Source organism: Schistocerca gregaria, chromosome X (assembly GCF_023897955.1).
Source record: "Schistocerca gregaria isolate iqSchGreg1 chromosome X, iqSchGreg1.2, whole genome shotgun sequence".
NCBI lineage: Eukaryota > Metazoa > Arthropoda > Insecta > Orthoptera > Acrididae > Schistocerca > Schistocerca gregaria.
In genome coordinates, this window is record NC_064931.1 from 525,287,723 (window position 1) to 525,315,180 (window position 27,458).

A 27,458-nucleotide genomic window follows, 5' to 3' on the forward strand; every position below is an offset into this window, starting at 1 on the left:
CGTTTACAACTTTACGTCTCGAAAATGTAAACAAAGACTACATCACGATCTGGCATGCGGAGTTTACACAGAATCACGTCAGTGGTTGCTGGTAACCACAAAGTCACAATTTTCTCGCAAACGGCTCCTTTGGAGACCTAAGCTTACTGACAATTTTTTGCTTCTAATATCGTGTACTTTCAATTATATGCATTTGCGTAATTAGTTGTGATAGATCCTGTATTATACTTTAATCGCGCATTATTTCATACTTCTGATTTTCAAATCTACTTTCAAAGTAGTTCTATTGCGTTGTTTCATCATTTGTTGAAGTTTACGGCGTAACTACACTTGGGAAAAACAGCACAGTGTTAACATCGAAATGACAATGGTTCAGACATACTCCATTACCGCGTATTATTTCCCCTTTTTGCTAGTGATAATGAGAATAGTTCTGGTTATACAGAATATCCTTACATGACTCCTCTTCGAATTCCGAATTTCCCACTTCATTGACGAAGTACCATTGATGCATACACGCTTCAGTATACTGGAATAGGCTGAATAAGTGCTTTTTGTATCAATCGAAAAGCAGTCCACAACTTTCTCAAAATCTTTTAATCCCAAGGAATGTTGTAAATTACACTGTTTGCTCTGTACTGCGATTTAATTTACGATTCGGAAATGGTTTCTTGTGCTTTATCCTTTTACTCTGCGTAAATTTCAGTCCAGTGTCTTCTTCTGTGCCATTATATATCTTGTACAACACGGGGTGGAGGCTGCTAGAGCTACAAGGTCTTTCATGTCTTATCTGCCTTCTGTCTTGTGAAGCAAAACAATAAATTGTGGCGTTGTTCCAGTTTTGGAGAAGTTTCTTCCTCTGTTCATAAATTCTCAAATTTCCTTTGTATTTCGTTCCCTAGGGGATGAATCACTTCTGTTGAAAGACGTTCATTACCTAAGGCCTTTGATTTGACCACTTCTCAGATGAGCATAGGAAAACCTATCTCATAATCACAAGGTGATATGAAAGCAAAGGGATATTATAAAAGATCACTGCCCTTCTGTCTCCTAGTTAAAGCACTACAAAGAAAATGCTCAATTTAACACAGTTTCTAAAACTGCTTTCGGACAAGTTATTACCTGCTACTGCCAATTTATTTTATTGGTCTTCTTCTTAAACACAAGTCAAAATCGGTGATACTGAGATTAGCTTTGACAAAGCACTAATTGTGGAATCTGCTATCGAATATAAAGCTGAAACGAAATTTAGCGAACCATTTAGGCTAAAGGCAGCTCATGGGCTGCTAATATGTATGTCTGATACGCGTAAAACACAGCTCTATTCCTCAGTCTCAACCACTGTTTGGTAAGCTTTGTTACATTGTAATTTATATTTCCTTTTGAGTCCTATTTTATAAAGCATTTGAAAGTTCAAAGAAATTAAACATAAACTAAGGTACACTCCACATTTTTGTTATTAAATGTAAATATGTGTCTTAAGTAACGTAATTTTTTCTTTACTTTGTTGTATATGTTAGACAGAAGTCCATGCGACTACCACAGTCATCTTATTTCGAATTCTAAGGCCATTACAAAATGATCAATCTGTACCGATAATACGAAAATGCGGTTTAAAACTTCAGCCTAATTAAAAGAGACATGAGCTTACTTAATAATTTTATGCAGGCTTTGCACCTTAGTTACGAAATATTACTAAAAGTGTTCAGTAGTAGCGTATGTAAATTTGAATATTTACTACTATTGATACATTAAATAATTTTTAATAACAGTGAGAGCAAGTCATAGAGGTTTATTTTTGTCGTTCTGGTTTAGTCGGTATAGTATTTAATACTCGGCAAATGGCCAGCATACAACCACACAAGTAAACAATTCATATAGACATAGCCTGTGAACTGATTCGTTGCTGATAACTTCAATAGAAATCCTGCAAATGTTCTATGTAACGTAGAATGAATAGCCTTAGTTTGAAATATTATTGACTGCCTGTTGAGTGAAGCTACCAATGAATGGGTTTTATTCTATGTTCCTATTTTTCAAATAAGCGCGCACCTTGATTCCAACAGATACGACAGTAGGCAACAGACGTCGTTCGCTTTCTGCAATCATGCCTACTTGATAAGGACTTCAAATGCTGGAGTGGTACTCCAGGACTGATTGCGCTAGAATCCTTTGATAATGACTCAGGAGTAGAAGCGCTTAAATCCCCGCCCGGCTATCCTGAATTAATTTTTCAGTGGATTGTTTAAATTACCTCCGTTGGATACTGGGACGCATACTTAAGCGAATCCCTGCCAGATTTTCATCAAAAGCAGTGTCCTTCTCAGCAAATACTCATTTTAATTAAATTTCCGCTACTGTGACACAGTAATGCAAATTTCATTACTTCCTCCAAAAGCAAAGTGAGGGAAATGACCACCTTCTGACACGCAAATAGAGGGCAGGTACTGTTTAAAATGGCATATGATACAGTCCGTATTTTTAAGTAACCTAAAATATTTTACAGGTGAAAATAATTAACAGATGAAAAACTCCATCTAGTATAAAAACAGTAAAAATATCATAGCCGTATTATATACAAATTACAACAGCAAAAACATTAGTTTAAAAAATAATATGAAACTCGTAACATTACTATGTTCAACTTTCCACATATGAATTTCATTCGTAGATTATTCTGTATGAAGTTTACATTATGACAGACAACAAATAATAATCAACTGTGTATGAATGTTGAAATAATCGACAGTGTGATTTTTATTTTGATCTGAAACAAAAATCGACAGCTTTGAACATGATTTCCAAATATGATTAGCACCTAGAATACCATGTTTCCAAATATGATTAGCACCTAGAATACCATGTTTCCAATAAAATCCTTACGTAGGCTACCGACTGCATTTGTAGCTGTATGGGTCATTTATATTAGATCTTATTACTAGACTTATTTTCCTTAACTTAGCAATTTTCTTACTAGTAGGTATGATATAAAATCTCAGTAGCTTTTACTTACGTTCTAATTATAGAAAAATAGTACATACTTATCGTAGAGTTGTTATTCCTATACAACCCGTGCTCTGCATTTTAATCTAGCAATCTTGATGCATATTTGTGACGTGTTAACTGCTTTGCACAAATGCAGTGGCAAAGATATTCCATGTTCAGCAATAACCAACACTAAGAATATAATATAGTCATAACACTGCGAAAATAACTGAGAGACAAGGTATATCTCCTAGTCATTGTTTACAAACAGCTGTACTCCACGTTGACGGCATTGTCAACTTATTTTCATACTAATGAATAATTTAAAGAAAATAACGTATACATTAATAGCTAAAAAATCTGCCACTTATATTTTATGTAGAAAATAAATTGAACGTTTTGAAGTGGATTCTAACCTGCGACTGGTGGCCCCACTGTTAATGGCACTGAACACATTCCAAGTAAGAAGCCAATTGCTTGTGGAGCTCCTTTGTGACCACATATTTCAAAAGCTATTGGACCAAGAAGACTGATGAAACACCCGTCGAACAGTCCCATGCACAACGCTATTACCACGAGAATGCCAAACTTGTTTACTATTGGCAGTAGCATGGTAAGGCAGCCAATTGCTACAAACGATATCTGCAACAAAAAAGAAAAATAGATGAGATTTTCTAATTATATAGATCAAATTCTATTATCCTTGAGCACTATAAGTCAATATCGTGAGGTTCCAGTCCATCTAACAACAGCGAAATGATTTGTATCTTTCGAAAGCGGAAAATTGTTTCATAACAACCAAGAGCAGCGGCGTTGGCGTAGGGTTGACAGTGCTAGCAGACAAGCAACACTGCGTGAAATAACCGCTGAAATCAATGTGGGACGTTAGATGTACGAATACAGTGAGATGACAAATTCATAGGATAGTGATATGCACATATACGGATGGCGGCAGTACCGCGTGCACAAGGCATAAAAGGGCAGGGCTTTGGCTGAGCTATCATTTGTGTTCAGGTGATTATGGCCACACGACGGGAATTAACAGACTTTGAACGCGGACTGGTATTTGGAGCTAGACGGCAGGGACATTCTATTTCGGAAATCGATAGGAAATTCATTATTCCGACATCCACAGCGTCAAGAGTGTGCCGAGAATATGAAATTTCAGGCATTATATCTCACCACGGACAATGCAGTGACCGACGGCTTTCACTTAACGACCAAGAGCAACGGCGTTGGCGTAGACTTGACAGTGCTACCAGACAAGCAAGACTGCCTGAAATAACCGCAGAAATCAATGTGGGACGTACGATGTACGTATCAGCTAGGACAGAGCAACGAAATTTGGCTTTAATACGCTATGGCAGTAGACGACAGACGCGAGTGCCTTTGCTAAAAGCACGACATCGCCTGGAGCGGCTCTCCTGGGCTCGTGACCATATCGACTGGACCCTAAACTACTGCAAAACAGTGGCCTGGTCAAATGGGTCACGATCTTAGTTGGTAAGAGCTGATGGTAGGGCTCTAGATTGGCGGAGACCCCAAGAAGTCACGTACTCCAGTTGTAAACAAGGTACTGTGCTAGCTGGTGGTGGCTCCATAATGGTATGGGCTGTGTTTACACTGAATAGACTGGGTGCTCGGGTCCAGCAGAACCGATCATTGACTAGGAATGTTTATCCTCGGCTACTTGGAGACCATTTGCAGCCATGCATGGACTTCATGTTCCGAACGAGCACAGTTGTTCGCAGTTAGTTTGATGAACATTTAGAAGGCCTCTAGAAAGAATTATAGAAGCTAATAAGTGACAGCACATCCCGCTACAGCATGTTAATAAGGGATTTTATACAAAAGTAGACAAAAACTAAGGAATTATTCTTCACCGAAAAATTTTAGTTTGTGTAATGTAGTGGATGGAGGTCTTGTATTAAGAAAGCTGGCCTAAGCATACAACATGTTCATCGTCAACACATTCTTCCAAAAGAAATCAATTTGAAATTTAACTTGGGAAGGCCCGAAAGGGTCTGAAAAAATTAACCAAAATCTTCTCATACTATGAAGAAAGTATACAGGATGTTGTGGTGCCAAACCTTTTTACGATTACAAGTCAACATAAACTATCAAAATGCTGAGGAAAACTAAATACAAAGTTACAAAGAAATAATTTTACCTGGCAGTACATATGTACTTGTAGATTTTTGGACTTTATTCAGAAAAGGTCAGGGAGGTTAGAATATAATAATCTTATTTGGTAAGGTAGATGTATTTGTAGATTTTTGGACTTTATTTTTAAAAAAAGACAAGTATACACAGGTCAGGCAGGTTAGAATATAAATATTATACTGACATACACAGCAGGTATAATTATTTTAGAAAGGCGTTTACGCAAAGAACAAACGATTTTACAGGAATAGAGAAATCAAAATAAAATGGAAGCACGACAGCTGTTAAAAAGAAAGTGACGGTTTCATGCAGACGATAATAAGAAATTGACAGACTATGTTTATTTTTTTAAAAATGGTAGTGATTTTTAGTGCATATGGCATGGAGCAAGTGAAAAGCTTTCAATTGTTCGTACATTAGCACAGTTCAACAGATCAATCAGAAAACAGACATTCCAGAAGTAATTCAAGTTAATGTGTATAAAAACATTCCAAGTATGAAAAAAGGAGAGACGCCAAGAACTTAAATGTCTGCTGAGGAATACGATTCCTCAAATCTGGAAAAACGCATTAATGATTCACACGAAAAGACTAGGACAAGACATTAAATGCTACAGGCTTATCAATGTCCTTTGTAATTTACAGCATATTCATTAAAGTTATCACCAGCTTCACAAAAAACACTATATTTTAATAAATCTAGATAAAAATAAAGGTACTAAGTGGCTTTACAAACAGATTTATGATGAGAAAAAACATTACGACCACTGCCCACCGAGGAGGTGAATGCCTCCTGGTGGTGTTGCGGGCACGTGATGCAGGAAGAAAAGATAAGCGGAAGAGAGACGAATGGTCAGTCATAATAGCGAATATATGGGCCGCAAATGCGGAAATCCATTGATACTCGTATAAGCGCAGTGTCATGACCCTGCGGCTGCGAATGAGAATCTCTGAAACAGCGATGCTGGCAGCCTGTTGACGTACTACACTCGTGACCACCTATGGAAAGTGGTTGAAGGATGGTGAAATAACAGGTGGGACGCGCGGTACTGGACGACCATGTCTCATCACAAAACGTAGAGGTCGGAGGACCCAAAACTGTAATCCAGGATAGGCAGTGATCTGTAGCGGATCTGGCGACAGAGTAAAACGCTGGTGCAGACAGCAGTGTTTCGGAGCACACCATTCAAAAGCCACTGTTGAAATGGAGCTCCACATCACACAACTCCCACGTATCCATGTGCTGACCAAACGACTTCGTCAATTATTATTGTGGTGGGCATAGGATCACTGAGTTTTACCGTGGATCAATACAAACCAGTCGCCTGTCGAATGTATCGCATTTCTTGTTACACCAGGTCGATGACTGGTCCTTCCACGCCGTCATCCAGACGAATAGCTGCACCGCACCACAGATGCAGGCTGGTGAGGGCAGTATTATGCTACGGGGTACACTGAGTTGAGTTTCCATGGGACCTGTGATGGTAATCGAAGCTATCATGACAGCAGTGAACTACATAAACATTATTGAGGACTACCTGCATCGCTTCATTCTTTAAGTCTCCCCCTATGGCTTTGACATCTTCGAACACGACAACTGTCTGTGTTGCAAAGTCAGAATCGTCCAGATTGCTGTACACACCAGTACCTCTAATACCCAGTAGCACGTCCCCTTCCATTGATGCATGCCTGTACACGGAAAATTAGACATTTGTGGTAAGGACTACGGGACCAACCTGGTGTCATCGGTCCCTAGGCTTACGCACCACTTAATGTAACTTAAACTAACTTACACTAAGGACAACACACACACCCATACCTAAGGGAGGACTCGAACCTCCGACGGGAGGGAGCCGCGCCTGCCTGTATTCGTCGTGGCATACTATCCACAAATTCATCAAGGCTCTGTTGGTCCAGATTGTCCCACTTCTCAACGGCGATTCGGCGTAGATCCCTCAGAGTGGTTCGTGGGTCACATCTTTCATAAACACCGATTTTCAATTTATACCAGGCATGTTCGATAGGTTTCATGTCTGGAGAACACGCTGACCACTCTAGACGAGCGATGTCGTTATCCTGAAGGAACATTCACAAGATGTGCACGATGGGGGCGCGAATTATCGTCCATGAAGATGAATGGTTCGCCAGGATGCTGCCGATATGGTCGGAGGATGGCATTCACATATCGTACAGCCGTTAAGGCGCCTTCCGTGACCACCAGCGGCGTACGTCGGCCCCACATAATGCCACCCCAAAACAGCAGTGAACCTCCACCTTGCTACACTCGCTGGACAGTGTGTCTAAGGCGTTCAGCCTGAACGGGTTGCCTCAAAACACGTCTCCGACGATTGTCTGGTTGTAAGAATATGCGACACTCATCGGTGAAAAGAACGTGATGCCAATCCTCAGTGGTCCATTCGGCATGTTGTTGGGCCCATCTGTACCGGGCTGCATAGTGTCGTGGTTTTAAAGATGGACCACGCCATGGACGTCAGGAGTGAAGTTGCATATCATGCAGCCTACTGCGCACAATTTGAGTCGTAACACGACGTCCTGTGGCTGCACGAAAAGCATTATTCAACATGGTGACCGAGCGAGGTGGCGCAGTGGTTAGACACTGGACTCGCATTCGGGAGGACGACGGTTCAATCCCGCGTCCGGCCATCCTGATTTAGGTTTTCCGTGATTTCCCTAAATCGCTCCAAGCAAATGCCGGAATGGTTCCTTTCAAAGGGCACGGCCGACTTCCTTCCACGTCCTTCCCTAATCCGATGAGACCGATGACCTCGCTGTCTGGTCTCCTTCCCCAAACCAACCAACCAACCATCAACATGGTGTTGTTGCTGTCAGGGTTCCTCCGAGTCATAATCCGTAGGCAGCGATCATCCACTGCAGTAGTAGCCCTTGGGCGGCCTGAGCGAGGCAAGCCATCGACAGTTCCCGTCTTTCTGTATCTCCTCCATGTCCAAACAAAATCGCTTTTGTTCGTTCCGCAACGCCTGGACACTTCCCTTGTTGAGAGTAACAATGTGGACGCGATCTAATCGCGGTATTGACCATCTAGGCATGGCTGAGCAACAGACAACACGAGCCATATACCTCCTTTCTGGTGGAATGACTGGAACTGATCGGCTGTCGGACGCTCTCCGTCTAATAGGCGCAGCTCATGCATGGTTTTTTACATCTTTGGGCGGGTTTAAACGCATCTCTGAACAGCCAAAGGGACTGTGTCTGCGATACAATATCCACAGTCAATGTATATCTTCAGGAGTTCGGTTAACCGGGGTGATGCAAATTTTTTTTTGATGTGTGTATGTATACTGGTGCGCAAAACTTACGGAAGGAAATAACTTTCGGTTGATGTTTCATTGCCAAGTAACACAACTTGAAGTATCTTGCGCCATACACAGGGAGAACTGCTACAGTGTAGTGCAGAAAGCAACTGGAAGAAATACGCAGTGAAGCGAACAGAAATGACACTTTTATTCAAAGACAATTATTAGACTGCAGTCATCGTGATTCACAATGGCCCCTGGCGGACATGGTTCTTGATAAGATGCGTAATCACCACGGACGGTAGTCTATGCTCTGCAACGTGCTCCCATGCTGATCACAAGGTTGGTAAGGAGATCTTGTGGTAGTGCTGTCCATTCCTCTATGAGAGCGGTTAACAACTGCTGGATGGTCGTTGGTGCATGCGGACGTGCTGCAACGTCTCCCCAGTGCATCCGACACCTGCTCGGTGGTGTTTGAGTAGGAGGAGGCGTCGTGAGGGTGGGCATGCCAATCCATTCGCCACATATCCTGTTTCTGGTTGCATTACATGTTCCCACCTCTCGCCTTATGGAGGAGAGAGCGTGCAGCATTGTCGAACAGGATCTTTTTCGCGGTACAAGAGTCATTGTGTGGGGAGTCATAATGTTGCATGGGCATTTTGAACTCCAAATCTTTGAAAACGGTACATTCACCGTTCAAAGTTAATGAGACACTGTACTCCTTCCCCATGAGCGTCTTTCCAGGAGCATCGAACAGCGCAGGTGTAGAAGCTTTTGGAACGAGAGGAAATTCGGCGTTCAGACTGGCTTGCCCATTTCCCCCCCCCCCCCCCCTCACTTAAATACTATCAAGCACTTCTGGGATGCGTTGGAGGAGGGGGGGGGGGGGACGTAATACCATAACGTCCATATGCTCCACCGACTATCCAGCGGCTGTCAACCGCGCTGATGGAGGAATGGAACGCCATGCCACGTAATTCCTTAGCAACCTTGTGTTGAGCATGGGGCACGTTGCACAGCCCTATTAGGAAGCAAGTCCGAATTCTGTAATGTCCAGCAGACCATAACGAATCGAAATTATTTCAGTGTAGTTACTGTCTTTGAATGAAAGCATCATTTCTCTTTGTCTCAGTGCGTATTTCTTTCAGTTGCTTTCTGTAGTATAATGTGTCACTTCTTTCTATGTATGGTCCAAGTTTCATCGAGCTATATTACTTGGCAGTGACACAAGCGAAAGTTAGTTTCGTCCATAAGCTTTGCATATCAGTGTACTATTTCTTCACAGAGTCCAGAACCAGGGCTGTGAATTTCTGGATCGATAGAAGTCGGTCGACTTCGGCCGACTGCTGTTTTATGTCCAGTTGCTGGGACCACAGTACAGAACCTCTGTGTACGAACTGCCGTGCCGTGTCAGACGAATTGAACACCGGTGTGAGAAAAGCGCGACTGGTTCCCCCCCACCGCCTCTGTCCTCTTGACTGCCCATATCCTGGGAGCTGGTGGACGGAGTTCGCTTCCTCCGCTCTTGGCTCCCTGCTGAGAATTCGTGCAGGAGTTTGTGAGCAATCTATACCAAAACCTCGAGAAAATCAAGGGATTAATTCAGTCTATCTTAGTGCAGCGAAGATCATATTCTTTACCGCCATAATTTTCAGTTGAATTCATCAGGATTGTGACACATACATTATTGAAGCAGGTGTTTGAAAAAAGATTCCATACTGCCAAAAATATTCTCAGCGGCTGTAGATGATGTTCTGCACATCCATAGACTGGAAGAACGTTGAAGGAAAATGTGTTAACAAAATCTGTCTGAAACTCCTTTGATTTGCTGTTTATACTATACTTTTTCCGCCTACTACAAATAAACTTCAACGACTAATGGAAGAACTTAATACAGCAAGTAAATGTAGCCATGAAAATGAATTACTATGGCACAAAAATATTGTAGAAATAGCTTATGGAAAATTAATAACGAAGTCACATAAACAGATGATGACTGGATTGACAGCAAAAGAAATAAGTGGAAGAATAAAACTGAGCGAGGGTGCTTTTGGGAAAGAGATCGGAGTTTCCAAAACTAAGCTCCCAGTTCGTCTGAAAAGGAAACTTAACAATCAGTGTGTACTACCAGGTTCATTGGGTTAAATTTCAAACCTCTCCGCAGTGTCTCACGGAATGAGGGCACGTGACGTTGTTGATGGTGATAAGTCGTTGGACATGTCCGTTTAGCTCAGCAGCCCTCATGGTGCTACACGAGAGGAGTAGGATGTGTGCCGGCGCTATTTCCACCCTCGCTCTTCTCTCGTCGTCATCGTCATCATAATCATCATCAAACAACACAAACATTACACCACACTATACACACATTCATAACATTCACTTACACTCTGCAGATATACGTACGACACAACTCTCACACATTCGCAAGGAAAGTGCTACTGTGTATGGAGAAAGAACATCCTTTCTGACAGGTGCCTGAACCCACGCCGTGGGATATCCCAGCGAACAATGACATAAGACATGTAGATTTAACAGGCTGATTTATGGTATAGTCTCTCTGTAAAATGAAGAGCGGGCAGCGGTTGTGGTGGAGGAAGTGGGCTTTCCTGGAAGAACGCCTCGCCTGCTATACAGGACGACCAAATCTAGCGGTGCATTGTAGCGTGGGGTTACTTACGTAGATTCTGGTCATCTGTGCCTCCTGGTTTAGTTAAATTAGTTACAAATTTCTTTATTCTGTATTTTTTAACACATTTAGTGAAAGATAAACTCTCAGAGGTATCCTGAATGAGATTTTCACTCTGTGAGTGTGCGCTGATATGAAACTTCCCGGATCGAAACTCGAACTCGAGACCTTTGCCTTTCACTGGCAAGTGCTCTACCAACTGAGCTACCCAAACACGACTCACGACCCGTCCTCACAGCTTCAATTCTGCCAGTACCTCGTCCCCTACCTTCCAGACTTCACAGAAGCTCTTCTGCGAAGAGCTTATGCCTGGCTACTTTGTTGAGTCAAATCTTTCGACTGGTTACTTTCCTGACTGCAGAACTAGCAGGAACTGTGTCGTCCTTCGGCAAGTCGTTTCAGCTTCAAAATTCGTGGCGTGCAGACATTTACACCAATGGGAAGAAGTTAAACATGCTGCTTTTATACGGAGAATGTCGGAGATATGCAGTCGAAATGGTACGACTATACAGTGATGTGTATCCTGATCGTCGCTGTCCTTCGCGCCACGCAGTTGCCCAAATTATTAGGTCGCTAGTGTGAACAGGCAGGTTCAGTGTCAAATAGAAGTGAAGAACGAAGGTTACAACTGACAAAACACATGAAGAAGCTGTTATGGCTACTACGTTTATCAGTCCGCACTGAGGCACGAGACGCATTGCCAAGGAATGTAGGATCAGCCAGACGAGTGTTATTCGCATCTTGCATCGACGTAAATTCCGCCGTTATTATCTGTCAGTACATCAGAAAATCCTCGAGGGACATGATTGCGAACGTCGTATAGAATTTTGTTGGTCTGCTGTGCAGCACCTGGAGACGACACTATGATTTTTCCACGTTGGCTCCTTGCCGACAAAGTAACGTTTACGAACCACGGCAATGTAAATTTACGCATCAAGCACTTCTGGGAAGCTGGAAATTCAAACAGGCTTCGTCACGTACAACATGAACGACCGTGGAGCGTAAACGTAAGGTGCAGGATCATAGGAAATTCCGTTGTGGGAGCTTATTTCATCCCAGAGGTATTAAATGGAAATACGTAGGCATACATTCTTACGGACATGTTGTATGTTGTTCCAACTTAATAAGTTATGTCTTTGCTGATACATGTAATGCATCAGTGCCACAGGGAATTTTTCCAGACAGGTTAAATATTCAGTTGTCAAACCTCTTCATAGAAAACGTGATAATACAGACATAACCGATAATCGTCCAGTTTTCTTACTGACATCTTTTACCAAAATGTTCGAAAAAGGAATGCACTCAAGAGTAGTCTCACAATCAAGTGGAAAAAACTTTACGTATCACCTCACAGGTTGGATTCCAGAAGCGTTGCTAGACTGCCAATGCTATTATATATTATAGTAGAACATTGTGTTTATTTTATCAGCGTCTGCACAGTTCGATGCAATGCTAACGATTGGCAGCTGTATTAAATTACGAAATGTATTCGCAAATTGCGAATACTATGGTACAATGGGTTTATAGTTTACTATTAACATATGAGAATTTGTACCAGACCAGGAATCGAACCCAGATTTCCTGCTTTAATCGAGCGGTCATCTTAAACGTTTCGACCATCGGACTACGCCTCCAGGACCGATACAAAATTCCATACATCCTAGTGCCTACCACCCATAGTGCTCGCATGCAAAGGGCATGCATGTCCGAAGGAACAGAGCATTAAACTTTAAAATATAGATGCTGCCCTACTGTACTTCACGCAAAAGCAGAGCAATCTCATGAACAAAACAATCTCTCTCGCTGTGCGGGAATCATACTATTTGTATGAGAGCACTGTGGGCCGTAGACGTCAGCACTATGGACGTTTGGGTTGGTCCTCGGATGGCCGAGACGGTTAAGGTTACCGCTCGCATAAAGCGGGAAATCTGGGTTCGAATCCCGGCCCGGCATAAGTTTTAATGTTTCTAATAAAACTTAATAGCCATTGTACAATCGAATTCGCAATTTGCGAATGCATTACACTATTTATACATTAACTCATCCAATACTACAAGCCTTAAATAATAATATATTACCAGCTGGTATTTTTTATGATCTTTCCAAGGCATTTGACCTTGTAGCCCATGTTACTGTCTTGGAAAAATTCAAGTTTTATGCAACTGAAGCCTTTACACACTCCTGGTTTGACTCATACTTAACAAACAGAATGCAGAAGGTGGTGCTGAATAATTCAGACGATGTTGGAAAGGTAGAAAATTTTAGTTACTAGGGAGAAATCGCAAAGAGAGCACCACAGAATTCAATTTCACGTTCATTCCTATTCTTTGTATATGTGTATGGCATTCCACTTAATATTCTAAAAATGGAATTGGTACTTTTTGCACATGATATTAGTATTATAATAAATCGCATTATAGAGAAAGCAACAGAAGAGATGGGAAATGATTTTTTCCAAGGAGTTATAAAGTGGTTCTCAGAAAACTCACTACCTAAATTTTGAAAAAAAAACAATATATTCAGCTGTGCTCAACAAACAGAGTCATATCAACAACTGATGTAGTACATAAGCTGGAGTCAATAAATAGAGTAGAATGCTCAAAATATTTGGATGTACATATTGATGAAAATTTGAGCTAGAAGAAACATATTACTGAGCTTCTCAAACAAATAAGTTCAGCTACTTTTGCTGTACGCAGAGTTGCTAATCTTGGAAACAATCAAATCAACCTCCCGACAAATTTTGTATATTTCCACTCAGTAATGTCTTATTTGATAATTTTCTGGCATAACTCACGAATCAGAAGGAAGTATCGATTGCACGAATCGTGCAGTAAGAATAGTATGTGGTATTCACCCACGGACGTCATGTAGTTACCTCTTCAAGGAGCCAGACATTTTAAACGGAGCCAGACATTTTAAATTCTTCGTCACGATACATGTACTTGCTAATGAAATTCGTCATAAATTATCCATTAGAATTAAAGAAGAACAGTGATGTCCATACCTACAACACTAGAGGAAAACATTATCTTTATATCCATTATTAAAGCTATCAGAGGATCAAAAAGGATTTCAATATGCAGTAACAAATGTGTTTGATCATTTTTTCAGTAACATAAATTGTATGACAAATAAAAAAGCAAGTTTTTCGGCTAATTTAAAATCATTTCTCCTGGACAACTCCTATTCCACTCACGACTTTCTACTTAAAAACTTGGAGCCAGTAAAAAATTTAAGTATAGCTGCATGAGCAGGACTAAAATAATAATGTGATCTGTAACGTTAACACTAATCATTTATACGTATCCTGTGAACTGACTCGTTCCACATCATTTAGACAAAAGAACCATTTAAAGGATCTATGCAACATGTAACTAACGTACTTAAGCCTCTCACGAGACGCTAGCAATCCTGATACCTGTGGACTCAGGTGAGACTTAGGGGCAAAAATAAAAGATGATGAGTCGGAACCACCAGTTGACCTATTTTGGCAACGGTGACTAACAACTTGGGAAACCTTTGTGGTATTTGTAAACTCTTGCTGAGCTTCAGAAGCAACCTGTAAAAAATTAACAGTCTGAAGTAATTCACCAAGACTAGGATCAGATTTAGCTAAAGTTCTTTCGGCGACCTCCCTATCAGGGATAAGGTGTACAACGACATTTCGAATCGATGATTCTGCATACGAAACTGTACAGTTCTGACATGTGAAACTGCACTTGCATGGGAGAAGCTGCTGCAAGTCAAAAGCTGAAGCTGCATATGATTGTTGCTTATGGCACTGATTAAACTGGAGCCTAGCCGCAACAAAATGAAGCTAATGAGCGTAGTATACAGTTAAGAGAGTACAGATACTGCTGAAAGACAATTCACTAGGGTCCGAAAATGTATTAAATTCCTGCACCGCTTCGTATAAACAGCTACTAAAAGACGAAAGCAAAGCACTTTGCTCCCAACCGTAAATGTTATAAGTAAAACAGTGGAGTTCAAAATAAAATGCTGGATGTACACTTCACAGCTCTCTGACGCCTGATCAAACGCGGCGAACGGGAGTGGGGCCGTAGCCACAGCCTCCTATTGCTGTGTCTGTTGAAACACGAGCTATAAAACAGCAGCCTGATGCTTTTTGAGCCGTTGCTATTCAGCTGCAAAGGGTGGCTGCTGTAGCCGCCGCTGCTGCTGTAGGCACAGCTGTTACTGCCAAAGTTCTGATACACACCAGAAATGTATTGCGGGCAAGTGCAAAATTTTCCTAAAGTCCTCTCCAAGCCAAGGCAAGCCAAACGGGCTCCCCATCTCGCAATCAACAAGACAAACGTTCAAAACGTCGACACTGCGAAAAGCAGAGCAAACCCGGATGATATTACCTCACCTCACACGAGAGAGAGGCTTAAATTGTAAACTCAGCTGCATGACCTCAGCGAGGAGAAGACATCACGTCATTCTAAGAGCACAGTTTGAATTCGTAAGAGGGAGTAAAATTTTCATAAGAACAATAATCAGTCTGCTGATAGAGCGGAAAGGCAGCAAACTTAAGCCTTGAAAGTCATTCTTGCAAAACAGTGGGGTGGTGAAGACTGCTCATGAGCCAAGTAAAGTACGCCATTTTTTCGCCACTACCACCAGACATAACGTCATTGTCTCAGACAAGCAGTGATAAATACTCAGACGTCCGAGCCTTGAGTGATATTTACGTTGGAGTACACCAACTACAAGGTCGAAACTGCTCAACCGCTGTGAGCTGCCAACCTTGCAACTACTGATGAGAAGACTTGGCGACAAATATATCCAGCTTATTGAGCTCAACTGAAGGTGTCTGGTACACTGTCCACCTTTAACAGTATTTTGGAGGCGCGCTAACTGCTGCTGCACCCGAATAATAGTACCTTTAAGCAGTCATCGACATTCCCGGCCTTCGTTGCTGGAAGAGCTATGCTGCTGCACATCTCTGCACCAACTACAGCTGCTGAGAGATCACCTGCTTACATCCCTTCGATGTCTATGAGAGTGCTATGGTAAAAACGCAGTTTTGGTCCTGGGCAGCAAGGCCTGTTGTACAGGCTATGTCGAACACTAATGCAACCTGCCGCCCTCCCGAGTCAGACAACGCAGGGCAGCGTCCGTCAGTTAGCTGAGATAGTGTCAGCAAGTCCCGAGGCCATGCACTGCGCTGCCGCCGTCGACACAGAGAAGAATACATAATTGTAAACCCCAATGTAATAAATTCTTTTTCACTAATATTGTATCATTAGCGCCCAGCCAGCCTACCGGCCTGCTCCACCACACACTACGCACCATCATACTGACGCAGTAAGGGCCTCAACCCAGGCTTCTACAAAATTTGCATCAGAAGTGTTTAAGTCGGCGGCAGCAGAGTCAAGCTGTTGCAGGACCATGACTGCAGCATCATCGTTGTCACCGTCAGGACTTCCATATCGAGACATTTCAGCAGGATGAGAGAGAATTTTTTGTTGACCTTTCTCACTGCGTTTTTGTTTGTGGCACTGTCAAAGTGTAGGGACATTAACTCCACTCTCAGACTGTCGTTTGTGAAACCGCAGGAACCTGCAAGACTTGTCACTGTTTGAAGGAAGCAACAGGGCACTGTATTTAAAGAACGTGAGGTGCAAATTTTGTAATTTATCAGGCCATGAGTTGCTTGTGACATTTGTAGAAGGTTTGGACACTTGGTGCAAGACTATTCAGAGTCACGTTAGATTACAATGTAGCGTAGACATTAATTTGTTGTACTGTTCTGTGTAATCTTTTGTAGTGGCAGCAACCAAAAACAAAAAAAAAAGAAAACAAAAAAAAACAATGAGTATTTCTTCTGTAGTGATAGCCACCAGCTGTACCAGCATGATCAAGAATGTCTACAGTAGCTTAGTAAATGTCTTTACTGACATATTTAATTGTCCTCTCGTGAATGGAATATACGCCACCCCTTGGAAAAGAAGCATAATGTAGCCCATCCATAGAAATAAAAATGGCTCTGAGCACTATGGGACTTAACATCTGAGGTCATCAGTCCCCTTGAACTTAGAACTACTTAAACCTAACTAACCTAAGGACATCACACACATCCATGCCCGAGGCAGGACTCGAACCTGCGACCGTAGCGGAAGCGCGGTTCCAGACTGAAGCGTCTAGAACCGCTCGACCACACCGGACGGCATCCATAGAATCAAAACCCCACAACTGCCTAGTGATTACCAGCCAATTATCACTTTACCAGCTGTTTTCACAGCCCTGAAACATATTATTCATGAAAAAATCACTAATCATAGCACGAATTAAAACTATGTGACAAATAACAGTTCGGCTTTCGTAAACACCACAGTGTAAGCACTGCACTGCTTAAGGTAACTGATGTCCTGACATATGCCATCGACAACTGACAGGCAATAATATTGACACTATTAGACTTTAGCAAGGGTTCTGGTACTGTCAGCTTTGATATACTCCTCAGAAAAATGCGATTACAAAATTTCTCAGATAGTACGCTGAAATGGCTTGGAAGCAACTTGAAAAACAGACAGCAATGTGTTGTCTATAGGAATAAAAATCTTACTGGAAATATGTTCCTCCAGGAGTGCCATGGGGGTCAGTCTAGGTCCACTTTTGTTACCTTAATATCCCATCAGAAATTGATAACTTCAGAATTCAATGAACAGTTACCGTACCTCCTATTTAGCTTTACAGTATTCCAGTATCATATCAGAAAATAACGAGGAACTTGGATTTAACTTTGTATGAGCATCTTAACTGGATAGAGAATACTGCTGCAAAGCCAGAAGAAATCCACTTGTCTCTATGCCGTCAAAATGTTTTGGAAGGTATTCCGACCAGATGTGAAATGTAAATTTGTACAAGCACTAATTCCACTATTGCGATGTAATTCAACATGGCAAGAGTAGTGAACACAAAAGACGGTTGTAGCTACAATGAATGCTTGTGTTTGTTAACCTGCAGTATCCATCGACATGACCATTGTAGTGCTTAATATTCTCACTTATGGTGTTTGAGGCCAGAGAAATTACACAATTACCACATGCTAAGTCTGTTTCACCGGCTTCTCAGTGTGCAGGTGAACCGTTACCTCGCTTCAGAGATGAAATGCCTTTCATGTCATCATAATTTAAAAACAAGGTCCCATTTACCCAATATCCTAGCTGTGCCCAATCATAAAACAAAAACACTCACACTCCTTAGCTGTTGCTGCTGTTTATCTGTGGATTAACTTACTCCATGCTATGCACACAATTCAATATTTAATGTTTTTAAGAAGAAGCGGAAGCTCTTCATTCTGTCACCCTCATAATGTCTTCCTCACGAACTAATGTACACGGCCAACTTCCCATCAGTCAAATAGGAAAGCCAATGCTCCTGTCTCTTCCCAGTTACGTTCCTTTCTCTTTTGTTTCCTTTATGTCATGCTATCTTCTTTTCCCTTATATTTTTTAATTGAGTGTTATCATGTTTCTCTTTCCCTCCCTTCTCCACCTATTTCTCTCATGGTAGCAATCATAACGAAAAACCCGCCTAACAATAGCTTATAACTGTTGCTGTACTTATCGTGTATGAATATAATCTGTGTGGGTGTGTCTTTTTCTTTATCTGTACTATTGTAGTGTTTAATGTCTAAATGTACTGTAACATACTGAAATACATGTAAGCGAGGGCTTATGGACCTAATATTGCCAAGTTAAATACATGAATAAAAGAAAGAGAGACTCAGACTTCAGACTGGAGAGCAGTGTCCAAGTGTCAGGTGAACAAGGATTTTGTTAGCTGTGTCTTTTGTGAGCAAACCTTATAAATTTTCTAGTGGTGTAGCTCAGCACTGGTACAAAATCTGTAAAGTGGTTATGATTTGTGCTGTTTCAGACTTTCCCAGGGTAGCAACTCTACCATTGATTCAGGGTGTCGCGTCAGATAATGTTGTGGAAGCTGCATGATATTTCAACGAGACAGCTGATCGTCATCTCCAGGTTCTTACTGTCACGGGGCGGGGGGGGGGGGGGGGCAACAGAGTAATACGCCACTCTGCAGCCTACAGATAAAGTTTAAAAACATAATGAGGACATATAACAATAAAAACAGGTGGTAAAACGGTGACTACTTAAGACGAACATGGTGAAAATTTGCGAAGAAAATATAAAAAAACAAATGGTAGCCGATGCTGATTAGAACACATAGTAATTATACAGGCGCAATTAAAAAACACGGCGACAGTCTGGTTTATGTTTGCATCACACAGGACTGAACACTCACAGAAAACACTGCATGATGGAGTACAAATGCAGATTTTTTTTTTGGGGGGGGGGGGGAGGGGCCAGAACACATGACGGGGAAAAAAGAAGGGAGGGAGGAGAGGAAAAGCAAAAAAAGGGGGGAGCCGATGGAGGGAGAGGACACAGAAAAAAGGGGGTCAGGGTGGACGTGAAATGGAGTGGGAAAAGCAGTGGAGGAGAAAGAAAAAGGACTCGGAGGAGAGAAAGGAGCCAAAGAGAGGGTAGGCAGGGAAAAAACAGGATGGAACGGGAGGAGAGGGAGCCCGGGAAAAGGACAGAGGGAGGGAGGGGGATGTGAGGATCAGAGTTGATAGGAAGGATAAATGGAGGGAGAGAGGTTTAACATCCGGGAGGGGGAGTTGACGGAAGCAACCTTGGGAAAGTAGATGAAGTGTGTATAGGTGGAGAGGGGGGGGACACAGCAGAGAAGGTGCGCCAGCAGCCAGGGGTTGGAGAGGAGAGGAGCAACCAGGGGATGGGGGGATCAAGTCAGCAGGAAGTGTAGAGGACTCGGATATGTGCGAGGAAAACGAGCAGATGGGGGAAAGGAATCAGGTCATAGAGGATCTGTGTGGGGAATGGGAGGCATACATGGAAGGCGAGGTGGAGTGCATGGCGCTTGAGGATCTGGAGGGACTTACAGAATTTTGGGTGTGAGGGGGTGGGGGGGGCAGATGTCCAGATGAGATTGGCATAACAGATGATGGGACGGATTAAGGATATGTAGGTGTAGAGGATGGTACAGTGTTTCAACCCCCATGTCTGGCCAGAGAGGAGTTTAAGGAGACAGAGGCAGTTGTGGGCTTTGGATTGGATAGAGCTGAGATGAGGGATCCAGGTGAGGTGACAATCAATGGTGAGTCCAAGGTAGGTGAGAGTGGGGGAGAGGCAGACAGGACAAGCGCAGATGGTAAAGGAAAAATCAAGGAGCCAAAAGGAGTGAGTCATACGACCTACGGTGATTGCTGTGTCTTGGAAGGATTTATTTTGAGGAGCCACTAATTACGCCATGTAGCGAAAAGGTCAAAGTGATTCTGGAGAAGGAGTTGGGACCGTTGAAGGGTAGGAGTGCGGGCAAGGAAGCTGGTGTCATTGGCATACTGCAGGTGGTGGACCGGAGGGAGGGGGGTTGGGTCATATCTGTCACGTACAGGAGGTAGAGGAGAGGGGAGAGGACAGAGCCCTGGGGCACACCCACAGAGGCATAGAAGGGGTGGGAATCGAGCTTATGGATGATAATATAGGACGGGCGTTGGGAGAGGAAGGAGGTAATCAGATGGACATAGTTGATAGGAAGGGTGTAGGTCTGGAGTTTAAACAGGAGAACAAGATGCCATAGACAGTTGTAGGCCTTTTCGAGGTCTAGAGAGACGAAAATGGTGGAGTGACGGGAGTTAAGCTGCAGGGAGGGAAGATGAGTGGGGCATAGGAGTTGGTCATCGGCAGAGGAGGAAGGTCAAAAGCCACATTGGGTGTTGGGGAAGAGGTGGTGATAGATGTGCCCGGTAAGGATGGATTGCAAGAGCTTTCTGAACACTGAAGTGACACATATAGGGCGATAGGAACAGGCATCAGATGGAAGCTTGTTGGGTTTGGAGAACATTAAGGTACGGGAGATTTTCCACAGGTTGGGGTAGACGCCAGTGGTAAGGATTACGTTGTAGAGGGTGCCAAGGACTGCAAGGATGGAGGGAGGGCAGTGCTTCAGATGGTGGTAGGTAACGCAGTCATGCCCAGGAGCGGTATTGCGTTTAGTGCGGAGTGTGAGGCTAATGTCCTGTGTAGTGATGGGAGTGCCTGGTGTGTGGTCCAAGTACTGGAAGCTAGGAGCAAGGAGAGGAGTGGAGGTATCTGTATGTTCTATGACATTGGGGAAAAGAGAATAATCAAATTGGGGATCATCTGGAGTGGAAAAGAGATTGGATAGGTGGGAGGCAAAGTGGTTGACCTTACTGAGGTAGTCAGGAAAGGGATGGTCATCAAGGAGGAGAGGGTACTGCGAGGTAGGGTGGTTCCCAGTAAAGAAGTGGAAAGCAGATCAATACTTGGAAGAGTTTATCAAGAGCGTGGCATTGAGTTGTGTGCATGTCTGTCGCCAGGCACAACATTTCTTCACAGTAAGTATGTTGCGGATGTGGCGTTGTAATTGCTGGTAGTGGTTGAGTGTGTGCTGATCACGAGTGCGGAGGAAGGATCAGTGGAAGTTACGAGATTCACGAAGGAGAAGGACTGCCTGTGGGGGCAGCACTGATTCACGAAGGAGAAGGACTGCCTGTGGGGGCAGCACTGGGTGGTGAGATGGATGACTTTGGTAGAGATGTGGGGGCGACAGCGTCAGACGAGGTCTGGTGGAGGAAGGCAGTGGTTCGGAGATGTCATCAGGAGATTGGAAGGCAGGGTTGTGGCGTTCGACCTGGGTGTGTATGGAGTTCCAGTAGGGATCCCAGTTGGCGCGGGAAAGTAGTCGTGGACAAGTTTAGGTGGAATGTCAGGGCGAGAAATGGGGTGGGGATGGCGACCATCAGAGACTGTGAGGAGGACGGGGGCATGCTCACTGCCAATTAGTTCAAGGACTCTGCAGTGATACACCCAAGGATGTTGGAAGAGGCTAGGATCAGGTAGGGGGTGGTGTTGGATTTGGGTCGAGTGTGTTGGGGGAGGGGAACCAGGTCTCCCTGGAGGGTGGTGATAAACCAATGCCAACGCTGGAGTTCGGCAGGAGCATGGCTGTGGATATTGAAGTCTGTAGCAATCACGTAGATGGAGAAGGTGCGGTCAATGTGGGCCATGAAATCGTATGGAATGAGGGTACCAGGGTGGATGTAGGTGGTGGCACATGTGATAGTAAGGATGGGGAAGAAGAGGCTGAGGTAGAGATGCTCAGCAGGATTCTTGAGGAGAAGTTGGGGCCAAACAGGGAGGTGCTTGTGGCCGACAGAAACCCCACCACACACCAGGTGGTATGGGTCATTGGTGCGGTGGAGGGTGTAAGGAGCTGTGGAGACAGAGATAGGGGTTGAAGTAAGGTTTCATTTAGGATGAAGGCGTCCATGCGGTGTCGATGGAGGGTGTGGAGGAAGAGGAGTTTGTGGGTGGGCAGGTAGTGGATATTATGGTGGAGGATGCTGTAATGTTGTCATGCCATGGTAGGGGAGATTTAGACGAGGGTGGTGAGGGGAATGAAGGTGAAGTGGGCCTGGTTGTGGGAGTTGGTGGCATAGGTGGTGAGGTGGAAGACAGAACAGGCAAGGGCGATTTGGGAAAGGGGTGGGGGCGTTAGAAGGGGTGGATGTTTTGGAGAACTTCGGTGACAAAGCGGATGATGCCCTCTGCTGTAGAGGGGGATGGGCGGCGAGTTGTTGGGGTGGATGGGGTCATCGATGGGGCGGAAAGTATTGTTGCATTGGCATGCGAATATAAACTCAAACTCGCTAGGAAAGCGCAGGCTCCAAGGGGTGGGACTATAACGTCATCGTAGTCGAATCATAGAGCACAGCGACATCCAGTGCGCCGTACAGGGGAAAGGGGCCACCGTGGCACGGGAGAAGTGCGACCACAAACCGCGGCACAGAGCGCATGCGCGAGCGCGTGTCTCCAGAAGAATGAAACTGAAGCAGCTCAACGGAAGACATCTACGCTCCTCAGATCCTGCTAGTTTCCTGAAGATTTTAAAAAGAGCTTACGAGTTCAAGCACCAGAGTCACCACGACTTCATGAGTTGCCTAAAATCGATAATGAAGGGGTTCCGCTTCTCCCCATTGGGAGCAATATAAAAGCTGCAACATATTACCTAGCAAAACATCTGGCTTCTCTTCTGAGCTTTTGGTAGGAAAATGTAAACATGATATTCGAAACGTGGAAGATTTTATACAACGACTGAAGACTTTGTTTCTCGAACCAGCTGAGGTATTAGTGAGTTTCTATGTGATCTCTTTGTTCGCACGAGTACCTCTGGTGGATTCATTATAACTTACAGGAACTAAGTTGGTGGAGGACATCTCGTATCTATTCAAACATGTGCTTATCTCAACTTAATTTTTATTTTATGTACAGTATTTTGAGTAAACTGACGGTGTTGCTATGGGTAGCCGTTTGTCTCCCATAGTAACTGACCTTCTTATGGAAGACTTCGAGAAAAAAGCACTTAAGTCAGCGGTGTTGAAACCTAAATGTTTCTGGAAATATGTGGATGGCACCTCTGTAGCTTGGCCACATAGAATAGCAATGCTTCCTGCATTTATGAAACACCTTAACTCCCTCCATCTGAGCATTTGCTTCACCATAGAAGTAGAGAAAAATGGAGACCTCCCGTCCTTAGATGTCTTACTCCGCAGAAAACGAGACAGTTCCTTGGGTCACAGTGTGTTTCGTAAATCAACTCGCACTGACCTATATCTATGAGCTACGAGCTGGCATCTCCTACCTGTGCGGTGGCGTGTTATGGGCTCTCATTCATCTCAGATGCGTGCAGCCTATCAGCAGAGCTTAGCCTTCTCCGCTCTGTGATTCTACAAAACGGGTACTCTGATACACAGATCCGGAATGTATTTTAACTTGCAACCACTAAAGCCTAATAACAGCCAGAAGAAATGGGGAATTCCACAAGGATGGTTTTTCCACTCTGTGTTGGTGCCATGTCCTTCCAGGTCGGCAGGTCGTTCAAGAAACATCAAATAAAATGTGTCTTCCGCACTCCAAAACGCGTGCAAATTATGCTGGGTTTTGTTAAGGACAACCTATGTCTAAGGAGACCAGGGATATATAAAATCATTCATCTCAGATGCATGCAGATGTGTCACAGTGTTAAGGATAGATGCACTGAACATAGACATCACACCAGATTGGGTCAGCCAAAGTCTGCTGTGGCTGAACACTGTCCTGAAAGGGAACGTAGAATGAGCTATGGAGAGACAAAGATCCTTTCGTCTGCTTCCACCTACTGGGACCTTATAATTAAAGAAGCAGTCGAAATACTTATATGTAATGACCTGATCAATAGAGACATCGTAATTCAACTCAACAAGGCATGGAAACCAGCATTGGCGGTACTAAAGCATCATCAGCAGCAGACAAATGAATCCGAGTCAACACAGAAGGAGAATCGGAGTTCGCACACTTAAACTGGGCACTAATACTCTTAAGCGCGCGCGGGGGCCATGATTTGCGGCCATGCTTTTCGCGTGTCGCGAATGCGAAGACTGCTACAGTTTCCCCGGCTGGGGGCACTGGATGTCGCATTGCTCTATTATTCGTGTACAATGGCGTTATAGCCCCCTCCCAGCGCTTGGTGCCTGTGCTTTTCTAGCGAGTCAGCGTATATATTGGTGAGCCATTGCAGCAACACACACAGGCCGTCCTTCTTCTCCGTGCATCCTGCAGACTCTACCGCTCCTTCCTCCGCACCCATGACCGGGATACACTCATCTGCCACCAGCAATAATAACGACACATCCACAACCTCCTCACAGCAAAGAAACGCCAGGACTGGCGCAAGACATGTACATGCCTTAACTGCACCCTGCCTGTCATCTCTTCCAAGTACTGGTCTGCTTTCAACCACCATCCAGCCCCGCATTACCTCTCCATGACAACCGCCTCTTCCCTGACAACCTCAGTAAGGCTAACCATTTTGCTTCCCACGTCTCCAAGGTCTTCTCCATTCCTGACGATCACCATTTTGATTACTCCCTTTTCCCTACCGTCCTTCAGTCGTAAACACTCTCATTACCACAGATGACATCAAACTCGTCCTCCGCACGAAATGCAACACCGCTCCTAGTCACGACAGTTTCACCTACCGCTACCTCAAGGAATCTCTCCTATCCTTCCTGGCTGCCCTTGCTACCCTATACAGTGTCCTCTCCTCTGGCTGTTATGCTGACCTGTGGAAGACTTCCGTGTCCTGCTGTTCCCCAACAAACCTCCCTCTGACGCCTCTTCCTATTGTCCCATCTGCCTCACCTCCGTGTTCGGTAAGGTCTTTGAGTCCACCCTCTCCCACTGTTTTCATCACCACCTTAACCAGCACCACATCCTTCCCCTAACCCAGTGTTGCTTCTGGCCCTCCTTGTCAGCCAACGACCAGCTCCTTAACCTTACCAATCTTCTTCCCCTCCAACTTAACTCCTGTTGCTCTGCTATCTTTGTTTCCCTTGACCTCCAGAATGCCTACAACCGCATCTGAAATCCCAGGCTCCTCTTCAAACTCCAGATCTATGCTCTCACTATCAGTTTCGACCGTCTCGTTGCTTCCTTCCTCTCCCATCGTCCCTCCTATGTCACTATCCACAGTTCCAACTCTCATACTTTCTATCCCACTGCCAGCATGCCCAAAGTCTCCATCCTTTCCCCTCTCCTCTATCTTCTGTATACTGCCAATATGCCCAAACCTCCCCCACCTGTTCACCTCCTCCAATTTGCTGATGACACCGCCTTCCTGGCCCTCTATCCTACCCTTCAACGGTTCCAACATACCCTTCAAACCCACCCTGACCAGTTCACCACCAGGTGCAACCAGTGGCTCGTTCACATCAACCCTTCCAAGACCCAGGCAATCATCTCACGTTGTACCACCTGCTCCTTCCGTCTCCACGATTTTTACTTCACCATTTATGGTCGTCCTATCCACCGCACTCCTACCCTTAAATACCTTGGCTTCACCCTCGATAGTCACCTCTCCTGGACTCCCCATCTCCTTATGATCCAACACAAAGCTCACAATAGACTCCACCTCCTGAAGTTCCTGTCTGGCCGGACGGAGGGACTGCTTCCTTCCACCATCCTTCACACCTACAAATCCTTGATCCACCCCACCCTTTGTTATTCCAGCATCACTTCGATTTCCGCCCTTCCCAGATTCTATAAAGCCCTCCAAATCCTAGAACGCCATGCACACTGCCTCGCCTTCCATATCCAACTTCCATACCCCATGCAAATCCTCTACGACCTCATCCCCAACCCCATCTTCTTCTTTTCCTCGAACACATCTACACTCTGCAGATCGTCCGCCAACTCGATCCCCCCCCCCCCCCCCTCGGTGTTCCCCTTGCTCTCCACTCCTAGGCCATTGCCGTGCCTTTACCGTCGTGTCCCGTCCTCTCTCCATCTCCACACCCTCCACGTCCTTTCCCAACACAACTTCCATCACCTACCTCTCCTGGATGATGAGCTTTGCCCTGATATCTACCCTTCCTGTCAAATCTCACCCCCCTTCCCCCTCCTCCTCCTCAGGATTCCCTCTCCCCTCCTCTTCCCTTCTTTGTATGGTTATCCTGCCTCCTATGCCCCCTCCCTTTCCCATGCCCTCCTTCTGTGTTTCCACACTCCCTCCTGACCTGCCTTCCCTCTTCATCTCCCGCCCCACCCGTCTCCTGGCTCTTGGTGCACCCCCGGCCCCTTTTTTCCTTTCTTCCCACCCTCTCCAACCCCAGACTCCCCTCCCCCACTGCATCTTCCTCTCTCGTCTCCTTCCCTCCTCTCCGGCCTCCAGTCCCTCAGCAGGTCCCTACCAGCAGTTTTTATTCTTCGTGTGTGCGCCATCACTTACAGTGGTTTTTTAAGTGTGTCTCGCTCTGTGTGTTTTTATACTGTGCCCGCATTTAACTTGTGTATGTGACTCCAATGTATTTGATGTGCCACAAAATCGCCAACTGTGTCATTTTAACTTCATGTCGACTTTTTTAACTGTCCCCATGTTAGTGTATATTCTAACTTCCATTGTCTCCGTTCACTGTGTTTTTTTATTCCCCTTTTTGCGCCCCTACTTATGTATAAATTCTCATTTTCATTTTTTGTAATTTCATTCGGCTGAAGAGCTGTGGGTTGTGCCGCTGCCAGCCCTCCCCTGCCCATCGGTCGATCACCGATCGGCTCGGCTTGCCACACCGTCCGCCTAATTGGCTGCTCCTCTTACGATGACCAGAGCAGAGGAGGAAGGACCATCGAATATGGTAACCCCGGTAACGACTATGGCCTTTGAGAGGCCCACAACACACTCACCTATGGCCACCGGTGGCGTCTTAACGATAGTTCAAAATGGTTCAAATGGCTCTGA

At 44.4% G+C, this 27,458-nt stretch overlaps 1 protein-coding gene across 2 annotated transcripts in view; it reads right to left on the reverse strand.

Moving 5' to 3' along the window:
• The window catches only part of LOC126297622 (monocarboxylate transporter 10), a 428,114-nt gene that overhangs the window by 40,409 nt on the left and 360,247 nt on the right, over nucleotides 1-27,458 (reverse strand). For both annotated transcript variants that reach the window (XM_049988638.1, XM_049988637.1), the window contains exon 5: nucleotides 3,402-3,627. In XM_049988638.1, coding sequence (XP_049844595.1) covers nucleotides 3,402-3,627 — 226 coding nt within the window. The remainder of the gene's footprint in view (nucleotides 1-3,401; nucleotides 3,628-27,458) is intronic.